The sequence below is a fragment of the Microcaecilia unicolor genome, chromosome 3, assembly GCF_901765095.1.
Source record: "Microcaecilia unicolor chromosome 3, aMicUni1.1, whole genome shotgun sequence".
Taxonomy (NCBI): domain Eukaryota; kingdom Metazoa; phylum Chordata; class Amphibia; order Gymnophiona; family Siphonopidae; genus Microcaecilia; species Microcaecilia unicolor.
The window spans coordinates 189,143,748-189,161,840 of record NC_044033.1 but is presented as its reverse complement, the minus strand read 5'-3'; the positions used below and the strand labels follow the sequence as shown (position 1 = coordinate 189,161,840).

Genomic DNA, 18,093 nt, shown 5'->3' with positions numbered 1-18,093 from the left:
CATGATGATGCGAAGGAAGGGAACAGGCTGGAACCGAGCAGCTGAGCCTCCTGCCTTCACTTCAACGCCGGTGCGCCTCGAGGGAAAATAAAATTTTTAAAGGCAGGGCAGCGGTGCAGGAAGGAAACCAGGGCTATCGGGGAGCAGAGCTGCAGAGGGCAGACGGAAGATGGACGAGCAGGGGAGCGGGGGGGGGGGGGGGCTAGAAGGCAGATGGAGGGGAGGAGGGAAGGGGGGAGACGAGGGTTGCTGGACATGGGTGGATGGAGGGGATTGCGGGGGAGAGGAGGGTTGCTGGACATGGGTGGGTGGATGGAGGGCAGGCATTGGAGAGGAGGGTTGCTGGACATGGGTGGATGCAGGGCAGGGGGGCGAGGAGGGTCGCTGGACATGGGTGGATGGCAGGGGGAGAGGAGTGTTGCTGGACATGGATGGAGGAGAGGGAAGGGAGAGAGAAGAAATGCTGGACATGGATGGAGGGGAGGGAAGAGTGAGGAAGGAGATGAGAAGAGGGAAAAGGAAGAGAGGAGAATAACTGCACATGGATGGAGAAAATAGGCAGAAACTGGATCCACTGGACAGTCAAGTCTGCGGAGGACCCAGTTTTTACTTACAGATGTAGGGCAAGAAATGAAGAAGAAAGGCGGAAAGTAAAGAAATAAATGGAAAGGAAGCCCTGAAAATGGAGTTAAGAGGACAGATAGCAGCATTTTTACACCTCTTATTTCTTAGGGGGAGCAAGGATGATAACCTATTATTTCTATATGCCCAGTTTATAAATACTGTTCTGCCTTTCCCTTCTTTCCTCCAGAGAGTATATTTTGAGTGCATTATGGGCTAGATTCTATATATGACGCCTAAAACCACTAATCTATAAACCATGTTTAAATTTAGATGCGGTTTATAGAATGACGTTCACACCTGGAATCGCACCTAACTTTAGGTGCAGCCATTTGAACCAATGAAACGTGATGAAAATGTATGCACTTAAAGTTAGGCTTGTATCTTCCGTATTATATAACAATGTGTGTAAATGCTAGGAATGCCCTTGTTCTGCTCGTGATCTCCCATTTCCGTGTACCCTTTTTTCACTTGTGGCTAAATTTACGTGTGTAAGTTCCAATTAATTCTAATTAGTGCCAATAATTGCTTGTTAAAATGCCAACTGACACTATAGCTCATTATCCAATTAAATTGTACAAGCAAATTAGAGGTGAGCCTTTTTCAAATGAAGGAAAACTCTGGAATGAGGGGGCATACGATGAAATTGAGGAAATAGGCTTAGGAGGAATCTAAGAAAATACTCTTTCACGGAAAGGGTGGTGGATGCGTGGAATGGCCTCCCCGTGGAGGTCGTGGAGACAGGGACTGAATCACAGTTTAAGAAAGTGTGGAACAGGCATGTGGGATCCCTTAGGAAAGAAAAAGTTATTGGTTACTGAGGATGGACAGACTGTATGGGCCTTTTGGTCCTTTATCTGCCATCATGTTTCTAAGCAGTGGCTTCCCCCATGTCCACCTCAATAACATACTATTTACTTTCCCTCCAGGTTATCAATAGAAATCAAACAAAATAAAACATGGAAAAGAAAATAAGATGATACCTTTTTTTATTGGACATAACTTAAATTTCTTGATTAGCTTTCAAAGGTTGCCCTTCTTCGTCAGGAAATTGTCCAAACCATTTTTTAAACCCAGATATACTAACCGCTGTTACCCTTGTTTTGCTGTGGAACCCAGTGATAATTCCATCCCTATTGCTTAGTTTACTATACAAGTGATATCCAGATTTCTTGCATCGTTCTACAAATCCTTGCATTTGACAGGCTTTCCTCTGTATCAGTCAGTATTGAAGGGGTTAAATTTGCTTCATTAATTCAAACAATGCCAATCCTGACCCAGGAAGTTGTAATATTGTAATGTTCTGAGAGTGGTTTAAGGTTATGCAGTGTTATTGGTCAAGAAACCAGTCTTCTGGGTAAGGATTAATTATACAAAACCAGCTTGAGATCTAGCCCAGAATACATCAGAAAGGGAAAATTATTCTTAACTACTAATTTTCTTTCTTTGAGTCTCACCAGATCAGTCCAGAACCTGTGGGTAATGTCCATCATGGAGACATAGAACAACTGTTGTAAGCTGTAACCCTATAACGGCATCATGTAGTCCTGACTCCTTAATAATTTGACACCAAAGCAGTAGTATGAAACTCCACTCTGTGCCCATAAGCAGCTCCCCCCCCCCCCCCCCAAAAGTGACACAAAACTCAACTTTGAACAATTTTGAATTAACACCCAAAGAAACAACTTTGAATGAAATAGGGAAAAAAAAACCCAAACCAAACCAAAAAAACAAAAAGATTACAGGAAATATCAATATATCCTTACAATCAAAATTAACTTTCGCCCATCATATTTGAGAATCAAGGAGGAAAATACAATCCAAGGGGAAAAAAAAAGAAGAAGCTACAGAGTTCAGATGACAGCTGCTTAACGATACTTGTAGGATTTAACTAATCACAACTGATAATTCTCTTACTAAAACTAGTTGCACACCACCAAATAGGACAAAACATCTGTCCGATTTATGACACTAATTAGAGCCTGATATTCAGCTGGCAGTGAACAGCATTTTGCTGACCACTGCTGGTGTTAAACCCTGAAATTCAATACCTAATGGTTAGTGCAGTGAGCTGAAATCCTGGGAAGCTTGGTTCAATTCCCAATGCAGCTCCTTGTGACCTTGGGCAAGTCCCTTAACCCTCCATTGCACCAGGTATAAAAAAAAAAAAAACCCGGGACAGAGAAAGTACCAGCATATAATCTGTAGAATGCTGAGTACATCTACTAGCGCTTTATAGAAATAAGTAGTAGTAGGGCACTGAATTTCTGGGTTCCCAGAATCAGCTAACACATAGCTGGTTTAGTGCGATATTCAGCACTTAAACAGCTATGGATTACTGCATAAAGATAGGAGTGACTTTTATGTGGTGCTATTTATGCTATTATGCATATCGGAACTTAACAGGCCAAGTGCCAACTCATTCTCTGGAATGCCCCCCAAAATAACCAGTTTTCAGTTTGGTGCTAACCGGTTAAGTGCCGCTGAAAACTGTTAGCCACAAACAGGGGATTTAAGTAGCAAGGAGTCATTTATGGCAGTTAAATGCTTTGAATATAAACCCTTTAGTTACTCTCAAATAAGTCTGAGTACATCCAACCAAAGCAGAACTTTAAATTTGTCTCTGCAATCTTCCTGTTAAAAAAGGGGGGGAGGCTGAAAAATAGATTTATGTGAAATGATGCAACCACTTTCAGCAGGATGGAAGAACTATATGAATTTATATTCCTGATTTTATAAAACAAAGAAATAGATCTCTGCATGAGGTCTGTAAATCTGAGATTCTTCATGTTGAAGAAATAGCCAGAAGAAAATGTATCTTCAACATAAGATCCTTAAGTGTTGATTTTTCAATGGCTCAAACACTGGTAAAGTCAAAATGTTGAGAACCAAGTTTATTTAAAATTTTGTTTATTAGGCAAGTAAACGTTCAAACAGAGTGAGACATCCGTTTACAAATTGTGAGTTTACACTTATAGCTTTACTAATGTACATTTGTTGTCTCTATCATGTCTCATAACTCTCTCTACTCATCCAATTGCCCACTTCAGACTATGTGGTCTATTGTAAAGTACAAAGCTTAGGCCTAATTAAACATGCTAAGTCTTTCATTTAAACCATTCCTACAACTTCAAAACTTGAGAACCAAGTTTAAACTCCACGACACGGGGGGCTGACCAAGATGGCGTCGATGCATTGAGAGGGGTGAAACTGCTGAGAATTAGCTGGAGGATTCTACAATTTCCTTTTATCCTTTAAACTTATTATGCCACACACTAGAAGAAAAAGGATTATTAGGGCATTACCGCCTCCAGCCCTGGTATCCTCACCGAAACAGCGAACGCTGGACAGCTTCGCCTTCCGACCGCGTCCAGAGCTGGGATTCCTTTAGATGTCGGAGAAGGGAATCCGACGTTGGTGGAACTCAAAACCACGCTCTCCCCTCCGGAGCCAGCAATCCCACCATGCCCCGCCGTAACCCGGGAGGAGAAGACAGGCCCGCAAGATGCGGAAGGCGCAAGAATGGGGGCCTGTGGTGGTGGCTCTCCCCCGGTGCAACTAACAGCGAGAGATGAGAACTTGGGAAGAAAAGGATCTCTGAATCCTCCCATGGTGGTGACGCTTGATACTCTCTGGCAGGCTATTAATAACATGAACTCCTTTATTATAAAATCAACCCAGGAAACAGCGAACTTAGTTTCCACGGTAGAACAACTCTCTAAATCTATGGATAAACTGAAGCAAGACTTCGATGACCAGGTACAGCGATCTCAGAAAGATACTTCAAATATAAAAGAGAATGTATCAATGCTCATGAAAGATAATTTAAGTATTCGTCATAAAATAGAACAAATTGAAAATTACAATAGACGTTTAAACATGAGGATTTTGAATTTTCCTAAACCAGTAGGGATCCTCCCTTTGGAATTATTCAAGAAATATCTTATTGAGATTTTGAAATTTTCTTCTCAAAATATTCCTCCATTAAGATATATTTTCTTCCTGTGAAAAAGAATCAGGGAGGAATCCCTGAAGAACTGGGACAAATGCAATTAGAAGATCAGAACGACAACTTAAAAGATATCTCTTTAATATTAGAAGACTCACTATCAGAAGTTACAAATAGAGCTACACTTCTGATTTCATTTGTATTTGAGCAAGATTTCAATGCTATACTTAAATTATACTTTAAGAATATGCATCAAAAATTTTGTGGACAAAAACTATGGATCTTTCCCGATGTACTAAAGCCACACATGAAAAACGAAAACAATTTTTGGAGATGAGAGAGGAACGAAGGTTTTGGGTGCAACTTTTCTACTAGCATATCCATGTAAATGCATAGTGAGATATCTGGGAGTTAAGTATATCTTTTATTCCCCAGATCAACTTAGAGTATTCACAGACCTGAAGAAGATATTGGGGTTATAATATCATAGTGGTTAGATATTAATAGGTGGGTGGGCATTTAGCCTCTCTTTCTATTTTTCTTAGTAATATTCCTGATTTGTCAACCTCCCCCCCCCCCTAAATTGTGGTCTAAGGAAGGGACAAAAGTGAAAAACCAATTTACCTAGATGATATCTCTATATAAGAGTGTATTCTTTTTTTATGTATAATGATCTCTTTTTGATCTCTGAATTTCATGTAACAAGTATGTTGCTTGTGTAAATATTATGAAAGTATATATTAAAAAAAAAAAAAGTTTAAACTCCACTCTGGACAGGATGGACGCAAACCTCCACTCTGGAGGATGAAGATGAACCAGTCCTTAAACAAACCACATCAGGATGGGAAACCAAGGAAGACCTTTCTAATTGTTCACAAAAGCAAATCAGAGCTGTAATCTGAATCTTTACGGGTATTGACAGCAATTACCTTCTTTTGGTCTTCCTAGAGAATGTCTTAATCTAGCATACATAAATATAAAAATTTTTACTTTTTCTTCCACGTACTATCTTACTGACATCCTGGAGAAATGCCAGAATATGTGAGAAGGCTGTTATAAGTGGACACATTATTCTATCCATACATCAAGATTCAAATACTTCCCAAACCCTTGCATAAACTGCAATAAAATGTAGCAAGGTGGTAATAGCTTCCTCTGAGCAACCATATCTCTTCAGGTGTGCCCCCTCAAGAGCCAAGCTTGGGGAAGCTGTAGCAGCCAATCTTGAGACAGATCAGATCCATGTAACAGTCTTCTACCACCAAGACTACCCTGCCCCGATGTGTAACAATACTGTGGAGTAGGCAAACTACCATGAGCCATGGCAGAAACATGTAAAGAGGACCTGAATTTGGCCACTCTTAGGCTACGGCGTCCAACCCTCTGATCTAGGCTCCCTTCAATGACTGAAGAATCTGGGCAGCTTGACGTTGGCTGTCTTTGCCGTCGTCCCAATGAGCTTTTATGAGAATGAAGGCTGCTTAGGCAACTCCTATTCCCCCAAATCTAAGGAGTTCCTGCTGAGAAATTCTGCTGGAATATTTTGAACTCCAGCTATACGCACTGTTAAGAGTGCAAGGGGATGCACTTTTGCCCAGCAGAAAAGCATCAGGACCTCCTAGGCCAGCGCCATGCTCTTTGTGTTGCCCATCCTATTGATGCATGATACTGCTGTCGCGAGAACACACTCACCAGTCTGCCTTCTACCAGAGATCTGAAGGGTAGCAAAGTTTTTCAAACCGCCCTAGAAGTCGACTGATGGACCAAGATGCCTCAGTTGGAATCCACTTCCCTTGATCAACTTGCTCCTGACTGCACATTCCCATCCAGAAAGGCTGGTATCCGCTGTTACAATGAACTAATTTGAAGAGCAGGGAGGCATCCCCTTGAGCAGGTTGTTTGACTGAAGCCACCACCTTCATGCTGTGGTGGCATTGTCTGCCATTTGTATTACAGACGTGCTTTTTTGCTCTGTGACTGCAGCATTCATTTTCCACATTTGTCATTGTGACATTTATCAGTGGTGTAGTTACGTGGGGCCACGGGGGCCTGGGCCCCCCCTCAATTTGCTCTGGGCCCCTGGTTGGCTGGTGGGGGTCCCCAACCCCTGCCAGCTGAAGACTTCGTCCAGTGCTGGTCCATGGCAGCAGCGCCACCGCATTGCCTGCCCTGACCTCTCTTCCCCTCACGCCCGACATGCTTCTTTTAGTGAAACAAGGATTGAAAACATGAATGCTGAAAGGACTAAGAGCGCCCCGGTTTCTACCGTGCATTATCACAAAACTTGGGACTGGGGGAAGAACAGCACAAAGCACACCTGGGTTTGTGTTCAGGCAATCTTTGTGCTTTTGGATTGCACAAATACTTAACCAACTTCTCCAAATCCTCTCCAAACAGTAACTTCCCCCTAAATGGTATTCTGCTGAGGTACGTCTTGGAAGCCATGTCAGCCTACCTGTTCTGCAGCCATAAAAAAATGCCTGGCAAAAACAGTTACCTCCCTGTTTAGATCATCAGGGGCATCCGCTACATAAGTCAAACCCACTTCTAGGTGAGCAGACTCCACTGAGACCTCACCTTCCCTCTATAGTGGGCACAACTTGGCTTTGTTGGATCCAACAAAGAAACTCTGGAGACACAGGTACTACAGAAAACAGCTTGGAAGCCTAAAGCAGAGGAACACCTGCTTCAGTAAGGCCTCTTCACCTTTCTGTCTTGTACATCAAGCACTGACCTGCCTTCAACTGGAAGTGTGGTCTTTTTTTTACTAACCCTGGTGATGAAGACATTTACCTTAGGCAGTTTCAACCATTCTTCCTCTTCTGGTGGCAGAGGTAATGTTTACCCATGGCCCCGATTACCAGACCTGCTTCAGAAGAGCGAAGTCTGCCAAAATTATGGCTCAAATAGCCTGATACACAGAAAATGCTCTAGATTTATAGTCTTTGAAGCAGGCCACTATGTCCTTCGGCGCATTGGTTTTGCGGCCTCCCAACGCTTTGTGTGCTCTCTCGATCTGAATGGACACTGAATGGACACTGGATCTCGCGGACCCTCCGGTTCCGAAAGTAGCTGGGCTGCTATGTGCTGTACCACCATCTCACAGTTCAGATAGTCCGGGAGTTCAGGTACGCCCCCGTATCCGTATATTGGCTCGCCGGCTTCTATTCTCTAGATCTTCGACTTTGTCCAGGAGGTATTGAGTATCTGCTTTCTGTCCTTGCATACGTTGTTCAAAAGCCTGCATCACCTCCGTATTTTCTTCTAGGCCCGCCTCCACCTCCACCACGCGGCTGCCTAGTTCCGCCATTTCTCCCCAGAGCTCCGCACCTAAAGTAGCTATATCTTGGCGTACCTCTTTTAAGTCTTTCAAATCCGTGCGGATCTCCTGGATCCAGGTGCAGAGCTTTGACCAGATTTCCTGTTGTGGTAGATTCGTCACCTCGCCCTCAAGGAGGTCTGATACTTCTTGGCCGGCCTTCTGTGTTCCGCTCAGACTCGCGCCATTTTCTTCCTGATGCTGGATCGCCTTTGTGTCTTTGCGCTTGTATGCAAACGTCTGCATATCAGCTGTTTTGGCGCCTCCAGAGGTCATCTTCGCCTGCTCCCCACTTTCGCTTCACTTTTACCCCAGGGCTCGCCTTTCAGCGTGGCGTAAATCGCGCTAATAGTTAAGGCTTCGTGATTGCTGGTGCAGGAGCTCTCGTTTCAGGCCACCATTTGCAGCACTGACATCACTTCCTCCCAGAAAATGCTCTAGATGGTTTCTAATACCTTCCAAGTCAGAATCCCCCACTGAGGGATTCTCTTGGACTGGGACCTCTGAAATATTTAAAGCCCCATAGTTTTCACAATGACTGCAGATCACTGATGGGTCATCTTCCCCACCCGCCAGAAGCTCCACTTCTTCAAGTGGCTCCACAAAAGTGAAGCCCCTCTTGATATAACAGAGACCCGATGGTCCAACTCCTAGGATGAGGACAGACTGATTCCCAATCCTCCTTTTTGGACTTTTCACAATGGCATACAGTTATAAAATCACGCCCCAAATATAACATAGTAAATGATGGCAAATGTCTATGCCAAAGAGCTCAACACGGTCAGAGCTTTATTTTTTTTAAGATGAGCAGCTACTCTTTGAGGAGTGCATTTGTTTGAAAGGAACTGTCAACATCTCTCATGTCATTGGCAAATGAAAACAAGCAATTAGTGCGCATTTTTCATTTATAATACTTTTAATGGAAGAGCACTTAATTGGTATTTTGCCATATTCAGGGATGGGAAAGCCCACTGGCTTAGTGCAGTGGCCTGAGAACCAGATGGAACTGGGTTCAATTCCTATTATAGCTCCTTGTGACTCTGGGCAAATCACTTAACCGTCCACTGCCCCAGATACAACTTCAGTAACTGTATATAATATGTAAACCACTTTGATTGTAACCACAGAAAAGCAGTATATCAAATCCTATCCACTTTTTCTCCCTTTCCCCTTCTGGTTACTGTATGCATCTCTCTGGACTTCCAATAAGGAGGGAGTCTTATGAGTGAAGGAATAATCCCTGCAGCTCTCAGGATCTTACCATACTTTTTGTTCTCACCAAGGAAGCCAGAAGTGAGGCAGAAAGAGAAGAAAGGAACTCATTCAAGTTGAGTCTTTTGAGTCTGGCTCGTGGTGATATCCTGGCACAATGAAAGCATTTGAGTAAATTGTGATCAGGTCCCAAGCAGTAACAGCAAGTTTCAAGTTTATTCTAAGTTGATATACTCCCAAAGGCAATCTGGTCATGGTGGTTTACAAAACAATGTTAACAGTAGTAAAAATAATAATTTGAAAAAGAAATACAGTTCTAAAGATAAAGAATAAAATAAAATCAGACTGCTGGGTCTGGCCGCCATGCTGTTACATGACTATTAGCAATATATTAATTACCAAAAGTGTAAGTAAAATGTAATGTTTAGGCTTTTCTTAAATGCCTGAAATGAGGCCTCCAAGTGAAGATACTGTCACAAGAATTCCACAAAAATGGTGCAATAACACTAAAAAATTACAGTCTCAAATGGCGTGAAAACAAATGAGACAAAAATATGATATAACCAATTTATTTTGCTGTGAAGAATGCAATAGGTCCCTAATGGCCACCTTCCAACTGCAGAGAGGCTTTTCAGACATGGGGATAAGTTTAGAGGTTTAACTCTCAATTCTCTTGTTTTATAAAGAAGTGAATTCAAATGAGGTGATTTATGACGCAGTAGATACACAGAAGTCCCAGGTATGGTCAGAAAAACCTAGTAGGTCAATATTCAAAACCCAGGGTCAATGTTTGTTTTAAATGCTGATTGTGGCATTTAAATGGTCCACATATATTCACCGTCACTATCCACAGAATCTGCAGCACTGAAAAAAAAACCAAAAACAAAACAAAACGTGTGTGTGTGTATGTATATATATATATATATATATATATATATATATATATATATATATATATATATAGCGAAAGCTACGTACCTGTAGAAGGTATTCTCCGAGGACAGCAGGCTGATTGTTCTCACTGATGGGTGACGTCAATGGCAGCCCCAGAACCGGAATTCTCCCTAGCAACAAAGAGTTTGCTAGCCTTGCGCTCCCATGCGCATCGTGTATGCGCGACCGTCTTCCCGCCCGAACTCGAGCATGCTCCTCAGTCCAGTAAAAGCAAAGAAAGGGAAGACACAACTCCTAAGGGGAGGTGGGCAGGATTGTGAGAACAATCAGCCTGCTGTCCTCGGAGAATACCTTCTACAGGTATGTAGCTTTCGCTTTCTCCGAGGACAAGCAGGCTGCTTGTTCTCACTGATGGGGTATCCCTAGCCCACAGGCTCACTCAAAACAACAAACATGGGTCAATTGGGCCCCGCAACGGCGAGGATATAACTGAGATTGACCTAACTTATCCAACTAAGAGTGCAGCCTGGAACAGAACAAAAATGGGCCTGGGGGGAGGAGCTGATTATAAACCCCAAACAGATTCTGCAGCACCGACTGCCCAAACCGACTGTTGCGTCGGGTATCCTGCTGTAGGCAGTAATGAGATGTGAATGTGTGGACAGATGACCACATCGTAGCTTTGCAAATCTCCTCAATAGTGGCTGACTTCAAGTGGGCCACTGACGCAGCCAAGGCTCGAACATTATGAGCCGTGACATGACCCTCAAGAGTCAGCCCAGCCTGGGCATAAGTGAAGGAAATGCAATCTGCTAGCCAATTGGATATGGTGCGTTTCCCTACAGCCACTCCCCTCTTGTTGGGATCAAAAGAAACAAACATTTGGGTGGACTGTCTGTGGGGCTGTGTCCGCTCCAGATAGAAGGCCAATGCTCGTTTGCAGCACAATGTATGCAGCTGACGTTCAGCAGGGCGGGTATGAGGACGGGGAAAGAATGTTGGCAAGACAATTGACTGGTTCAGATGGAACTCCGACACCACCTTCGGCAAGAACTTAGGGTGAGTGCGGAGGACTACTCTGTTATGATGAAATTTAGTATAAGGAGCATGAGCTACCAGGGCTTGAAGCTCACTGACTCTGCGAGCTGAAGTGACTGCCACCAAGAAAATAACCTTCCAAGTCAAGTACTTCAGATGGCAGGAATTCAGTGGCTGTAAAGGAGGTTTCATCAGCTAGATGAGAACGACATTGAGATCCCATGACACTGTAGGAGGTTTGATGGGGGGCTTTGGCAAAAGCAAACCTCTCATGAAGCGAACAACTAAAGGCTGTCCTGAGATCGGCTTACCTTCCACACGGTAATGGAATGCATTAATTGCACTAAGATGAACCCTTACAGAGTTGGTCTTAAGACCAGACTCAGACAAGTGTAGAAGGTATTCAAGCAGGGTCTGTGTAGGACAAATGGTAAACCTCCTCCATAAAAAGAAGCTTTTTAGTGGAATCTTTTCTGGAAGCAAGTAAGATTCGGGAGACACCGTGTGAAAGACCCAAGGAGGCAAAGTCTACGCTCTCAACATCCAGGCCGTGAAAGCCAGGGACTGGAGGTTGGGATGCAGAAGTGCCCCCTCGTTCTGAGTGATGAGGGTTGGAAAACACTCCAATCTCCACAGTTCTTCGGAGGACAGCTCCAGAAGAAGAGGGAACCAAATCTGACAGGGCCAGAAAGGCGCAATTAAAATCATGGTTCCAGAATCTTGCTTGAGTTTCAGTAAAGTCTTCCCCACTAAAGGTATGGGAGGATACGAATATAGGAGGCCCTCCCCCCAATGAAGGAGGAAGGCATCCGATGCTAGTCTGCCGTGGGCCTGAAGCCTGGAACAGAATTGAGGGACCTTGTGATTGATCTGAGTGGCAAAAAGATCTACCAAGGGGGTGCCCCAAGCTTGGAAGATCTTGCGTACAACTCCCGAGTTGAGAGACCACTCGTGGGGTTGCATTATCCTGCTGTCGGCCAGAGCTCCTATGAGTTCTAGTTTCTGTACTGGAAGAAGGTGGGACTTTGGATAATTTATAACAAACCCTAGTAGCTGCAGGAGTTTAATAGTCATCTGCATTGACTGTAGGGCTCCTGCTTCTGAGGTGTTCTTCACCAGCCAATCGCCGAGATAGGGGAACACGTGCACTCCCAGTCTGCGGAGAGCCGTCGTTATGACAGCCAGGCATTTTGTGAATACTCTGGGCGCAGAGGTGAGACCAAAGGGTAGCACACAGTACTGAAAATGCTGTGTTCCCAGACGGAATCGAAGATACTGTCTGTGAGCTGGCAGTATCGGAATGTGAGTATAAGCATCCTTTAAGTCCAGAAAGCATAGCCAATCGTTTTCCTGAATCATGGGAAGGGTGCCCAGGGAAAGCATCCTGAACTTTTCTCGGACCAGGTATTTGTTCAGGGCCCTTAGGTCTAGGATGGGACGCATCCCCCCTGTTTTCTTTTCCACAAGGAAGTACCTGGAATAGAATCCCAGCCCTTCTTGCCCCGGTGGCACGGGCTCGACCGCATTGGCGCTGAGAAGGGCGGAGAGTTCCTCTGCAAGTACCTGCTTGTGTTGGAAGCTGAAGGACTGAGCTTTGGACACGAGCATAGCAGAATGGTAGGCCTTCCGCCCAAAAGAATCCATAGTTCTAGACTCACGCCCAGGGGGTGCCGAGGCGTAATCCCTAGAACTCTTGGCCTTCTTAAGGGCCAAATTCACCACCCCAGCGAAGCAGCATCCCGAGCCGCGGAAAAAACAAGACTGAGGGCAACGCTCGTGTTCGGGGAGGGGGGGGGGGAGACGGTCGCGCATGCGCGATGCGCACGGGAGCGCGAGGCTAGCAAACTCTTTGTTGCTAGGGAGAATTCCGGTTCTGGGGCTGCCGTCGACGTCACCCATCAGTGAGAACAAGCAGCCTGCTTGTCCTCGGAGAAATATATATATATATATTCAGCTGTTACAGATATCTATGCTGTTTCAAGTTAGGTCAGACTTCTTTCTGTCCTGTCTTTATCTGTATAACTATCTGTGTAGTAGATGAATATCACTGTCTATCCGTAGAGTTAGGCAGATCATCCTCCCTCTGCTTCAGCACTATCAGGGTTGTAGGTTTTCAAAGCTCCAAAAGAACTGCTTTATGTTGGTCACTCCACTGGTGTGGCTGATTTATCCTGTTCATAGAAGTACAAAATATATTAACACAAGGAGGAGAGCAACTTTTGGTGTGTGTTTTTTGTTTGCCTTGCTTTCTGTATCTGCTTCTTTTAACTTGCCTTTCTTCCTATAAATATTAAACAATTCTATTGCAAAGGATACACAAGATATTCTGACAAGACAGTTGCCTTGTGATCTCTGAAGAAGAGCTGGGGCCTAACAGGTTGAAGCATAAATTCAGGGATTTCTCATTCCACACTGTGATATTCTCACCTGTTCCTCGTAGATCTTTTCCCTGCGGTTAGCCACTTCATTGCGAATGATGGTACCAATGTACTCTATAACCATGGTGTGCTTTTCAATGTCTTTGGAGGCATAGAGTCCTAGCCCCTGGATACGGGAACGTGCTAGGTAAACATTGTTCTTCCACTCAGTCTTCAGCCGCCGGTACTGAGAAGACTTGGAGTGAACAAACTGCTTACTGTACGGTGTGTTGGTTTCACCTGTGAAGGTACTCTGGTATGCCTTGGACATGCTGGTGCTGTTCAGAGTGTGAGGCCTACAAGAGATGAGTTATAAAGAATTATTGGTGCAAAAAGGATGAAGTAGCAGCTACTGTGGGGTCTGCTCAAGCAGCACTCCAAAAAGAAAAGTAACAAAACCAGCATAGAAGGGCAGAACTTATATATATTAAGAATAATCCTATGAGCAGAAAACAACATAAGCCTAGCTGTGGAATTAAATTACAATTCTTACAACTTAGGAGGCTTTCCTCACTCTGTACCTTACCCTCCAGGAAACGTGACCCCTACCCCGCTCCACCCCACCCCATCTCCCATGTCTTACCGCTTGTAGTGGGTGAGAATTTTGGGCTCTGATCTTGCACAACCTGTTGGGTTGATCATCAGTGGCAGTTCCATCAGTGGATGTCGTCCATAGCGAAACAGGTAGTTTTGACAATTTTCAACCCCAGGTAACTGGAGAACAGAGAGGGGGAACTAAACATGAGTCATTTTATTAGAGATGGCTACTCCCTTTCCCTCTCATATGCAGCAGCCATATGGCAGCACTTTGCTCATGTTACAGTCCAAGTCTGTCTCTCCTGCTTCCTCTCCCCTCTGCAGTCATATCAGGTAATGAAAATCCCAGATTCTGTCTAGTACTGATATTGCTCCCAGTCCTTATGAAATACCCATTAGTTTCTGAACCTTCCTTCCAGAATAACATACCGACTCTGCAATGCGCAGCACTGCATGCACCGTAAGACCAAAGAGCTCCTCCCCTTTCAAGTATTCTGGAAAGAGCCGCAACATGTCCGTCTCTCTCCTCATCTTTGCCACAGGCTCAATGATTCGATTCCAAACAGCTAAAGAGAAAATTCACCCAGAGATTAATCTCTATTCTGATAAACTCTACTGTGAAGACTAAACAGTAGCCAGAAACTGAAACCCCACCCTCAGACTAATCTCCACCCACACACAGACCTCAAAGACCAGATTAAAGTCACAGATAAATGTCAAGCAGTGGGCTCCCCATGCCTCCCAAAAAACAAACATCAAAAGCTAAGCTTAAAGAAACAAAATGTTATTTTATTGTGTTGTGGGATTCCTGAAGCTCCTGCTCTATTTATTCCCCTTTTAATCTGGCCTCCTCTGGGTTCAAAGAATCTCACCTTGAGGAGAGGAATCCGTCAGCACTATGTCTTCATGCCCATGCTCAATCACCTGCACCATGAACTCTGGCCGGCTGTTATTCTCATAGATTCTGCAACGGTAGCAGCAGCGCCGGTTGTTGTACCGCATGCTCCAATAGATGCGTGTGGCCTCATATCCCACAGGGTATAGTGCCATCACACTGTGGAAGTCAGGCATTTGGTGTGGCAACAGCTGGCCAATGGCATGGAAGATAAGACCACCAACACGGAACATGTGGATGCGCTCACCACGCTGAATTATGCTGGCAATCTGATTCACCTCATCCCGCTCAATATAAACACGACGGAAGACTGTGAAGGAGCTGAGCTCTTGCTCGCAAGGCCCCTTCAGCTTATGCAGTGGGCACAACATGGTCTTATCTTTGAAGAACATGCATTTGGCGCGTATGGCGCAGGCAAAGTGGTAGACATTGGGGCAGCGGATGCGATTGCAGCTATTGGTGGCACCAGTCTTTTGACAGAGGATACATTTGGTGAGAAGTCCACGGTGCAATGCCACCTCCACATTGATGAGGGCACCTCCTTGAGTCTCATATACCTCAGTAGACCATAGGGCACAGTTCAAATGAACCCAAAGATCAAGGTCAAGGTTAAGTAGGCGAGCAGGTCCATCGGTGGCACCATCACCTTCCTCATGGCAGAAGCAGCACTTGCGCAAGTCCTGGGGAAGGGTCTCTGGCCGCAGTGTGGTCCCCAACTTCTCAATAAACTCAGAGATTTCCTTCTCACAGTCTCGTTTTGAGCCACCCTTCTGGATGGTGATCAGGATGCGTAGGCGTTTCCAGCGCAGCCCCTTCCACTTCTTCAGCCGAGGTTTGAAGTCCTCACCGTCCTCCGAGGGTCGTGAGCGCTGCTTGATCTTCAGAGGCTCTTTTAGCTCCTCCCTGAGTGGAGATGGGGGAGGGAGGGATGGAGGGGCTGGAGGCACAGAATCTTCCTCTGGTACTGGCTCTGACTCCATGTTTCTGGGTTCACCAGGACTGGAAGGAGAGGGGGCAAACGGAGAGAGAGGTGGGGATGATTCCTCAGGCATGATGGGAAGATGGCGTACATCCAGATTTGAAACATGGTCCACATAATGATGTTGAACTTTTTCCAGCACTGGATCTTCCTGCAATGATAGGAATGGCAAAGTTACTTACTTGGAATAGATGCTCTCCTTAGACACTGGGATATATCAGAGACACAAACAGATGATATTATCTGACAGCTAAATAAACACATGAGCTAGAAACTTCAGTATCGAAACTCCTAAAAAACGTTTCTAATGTACGGTCAAGCAGATTTGCTCATTCTGGTGCTTAAAAAAGCATATACCTCAACAGTGGAGAAAAAAAAAAGACCTCAGCAATAAGCCATCACCTGTCAGAAACAAAATCTCACTTTTGGCCCAGGAATAAGCTACAGTAAATGAATCTTGCCTTGATGAATGAAATCAATCGCATAGCTCAAAACAGGCAAAAAAAAAAAAGGAATGAATGAGTTTTGGAAAAGTGCTCTTCAATTGAGGTACTTTAGATAGTTTGTAACTTTTTAAGTTGTGAGGTTTTCAGGCTGTACAAGAAGCTGAAATAATCCAAACAGTTAACAACCAATGCAAGAACAAGATGCACAAGGCTTAAATTTGCTTTAAGGTACAAAAGGAGCCCTTACCACATTAGTTAAGAATTTGTATTTTGACTTCCACCTATCAACTCAACCATTTTACTGAGTTTTTAATTGCGATCTGAGTGCTCTTGATTTCTATTAAGAACCATGAGGGAGGAGTAGCCTTCCAAGAATAAAAAGATGGCATCCGTCTTGTTAGGATTAAGCTTGTCAATTTTAAACAACTCAGTCGGCATTTTTGGCCAGTTTAGAAGACAGTGCAAATCCAGAAAGGTGCAAATCCAAAACACACAACAGTTAAATATCGTCAGCATATATGAATAAATTCATGTCAAATAATTGGATCAAGATAGCAAAGGGAGCCTAAAATACATTAAATATGGTGGGAGCAAGGACAGAGCACTGGGGAACCCCACAGGGCAAGATCAGGAAGAGGAAATGACGTGAGATGAAGATACACAGGAGTCTTGACGACCTACTGTTTAGGTAAGATCTAAACCATTCAAAAAGCACAAACCAGAGAATCACTGTAAAAGAATGGGATGCCTTTTCAAGTCGAATGCAGCAAACATGTCCAGAGAGAGGAGGATGAAATCTTTGACCCTATCAAGATGAATTTTGACACAGTCCAGGAGATCAATGAGAGTGCATTAAGCAAAGCTGGGAGACCAAAAACCTATTTGTTTGAGATGCAGAGCATTAGTCTTGTAAAAGAATTTTGAAAATTGGGTTGCCACAATTTTCCCAGTAATTTTAGAAAAGGGAGGTTAGAAATAGGCAAAGCAGGCAAGAAAATACTGAGGGACTTCTGCACAGACCTGATGTGAGAGCATGTACATATATGCTCTGCTGCTGGAATCCCAAGCTCTGAGAGGATACTCTCTCCTGGTGATGCTGGATTTCACCACCCGCTTGTGTGGATACTTCATTCTACTTATCAGTGGAGAAAGCTTTGGACAATGCACTGTGCCCTACCTAACCATTTCTCAGTATCCTTCACCATAAAACTTCCCCTTCCTTCTGGAGTCACTTACTTGTGCAAAAAGACTTAGGATATCCACATCATTCTTCAAGGAGTAGCCAGGCAGTACAGCATCAAACTGTTTCAACCATTCTTTACTGTTCTCTGGGAACCTCTCAACTGGAAGGGAGGCCTCTTTCACATCACTAGCATCTAAATATAAGAGAAGGCCAAACGTCAGGCACAAAGTGCTGCAGAGGAGCAGGGATCTGAAGTGGCAGCAGGAAAAATGAAGTTTGTACTCACTGTCTCCAACATGATCTGCCTGGCTCTTTTTCCCTTCCACAGTATTGTGCACTGGGCTCTCTGGGAACAGCACTTCATAAGAACTTGGGATTTTGATGTTCAGAAGTTCAGCAACAGCTGCCATCACACCTGGCAAGCTCTGGAGATCAAGCAGGAAAAAATAAAAACCATCTTAAGGAACCTGCCATAGCACTCTCACAACTTACACTACACACCCTTATACCACTACTGCAAAGCCATTGACCTCTACAGAGTATGTGCATAGAAAACTACCACTATCCTAAATCCAGCTGGCTATAGGCATGGAATTCTATATT

The 18,093-nt window shown here is 44.3% G+C and overlaps 1 protein-coding gene across 1 annotated transcript in view; it reads right to left on the bottom strand.

Annotated features, from left to right (window-relative positions):
• Positions 1-18,093, bottom strand: part of KMT2D (lysine methyltransferase 2D) — a 591,638-nt gene that overhangs the window by 40,675 nt on the left and 532,870 nt on the right. Inside the window, exons 47-52 of the mRNA XM_030196818.1 lie at positions 17,777-17,915; positions 17,544-17,683; positions 14,860-16,012; positions 14,417-14,553; positions 14,034-14,164; positions 13,461-13,746 (exon numbers count right to left, since the gene is read on the bottom strand). Of these exons, the coding sequence (XP_030052678.1) occupies positions 13,461-13,746; positions 14,034-14,164; positions 14,417-14,553; positions 14,860-16,012; positions 17,544-17,683; positions 17,777-17,915 (1,986 nt within the window). The remainder of the gene's footprint in view (positions 1-13,460; positions 13,747-14,033; positions 14,165-14,416; positions 14,554-14,859; positions 16,013-17,543; positions 17,684-17,776; positions 17,916-18,093) is intronic.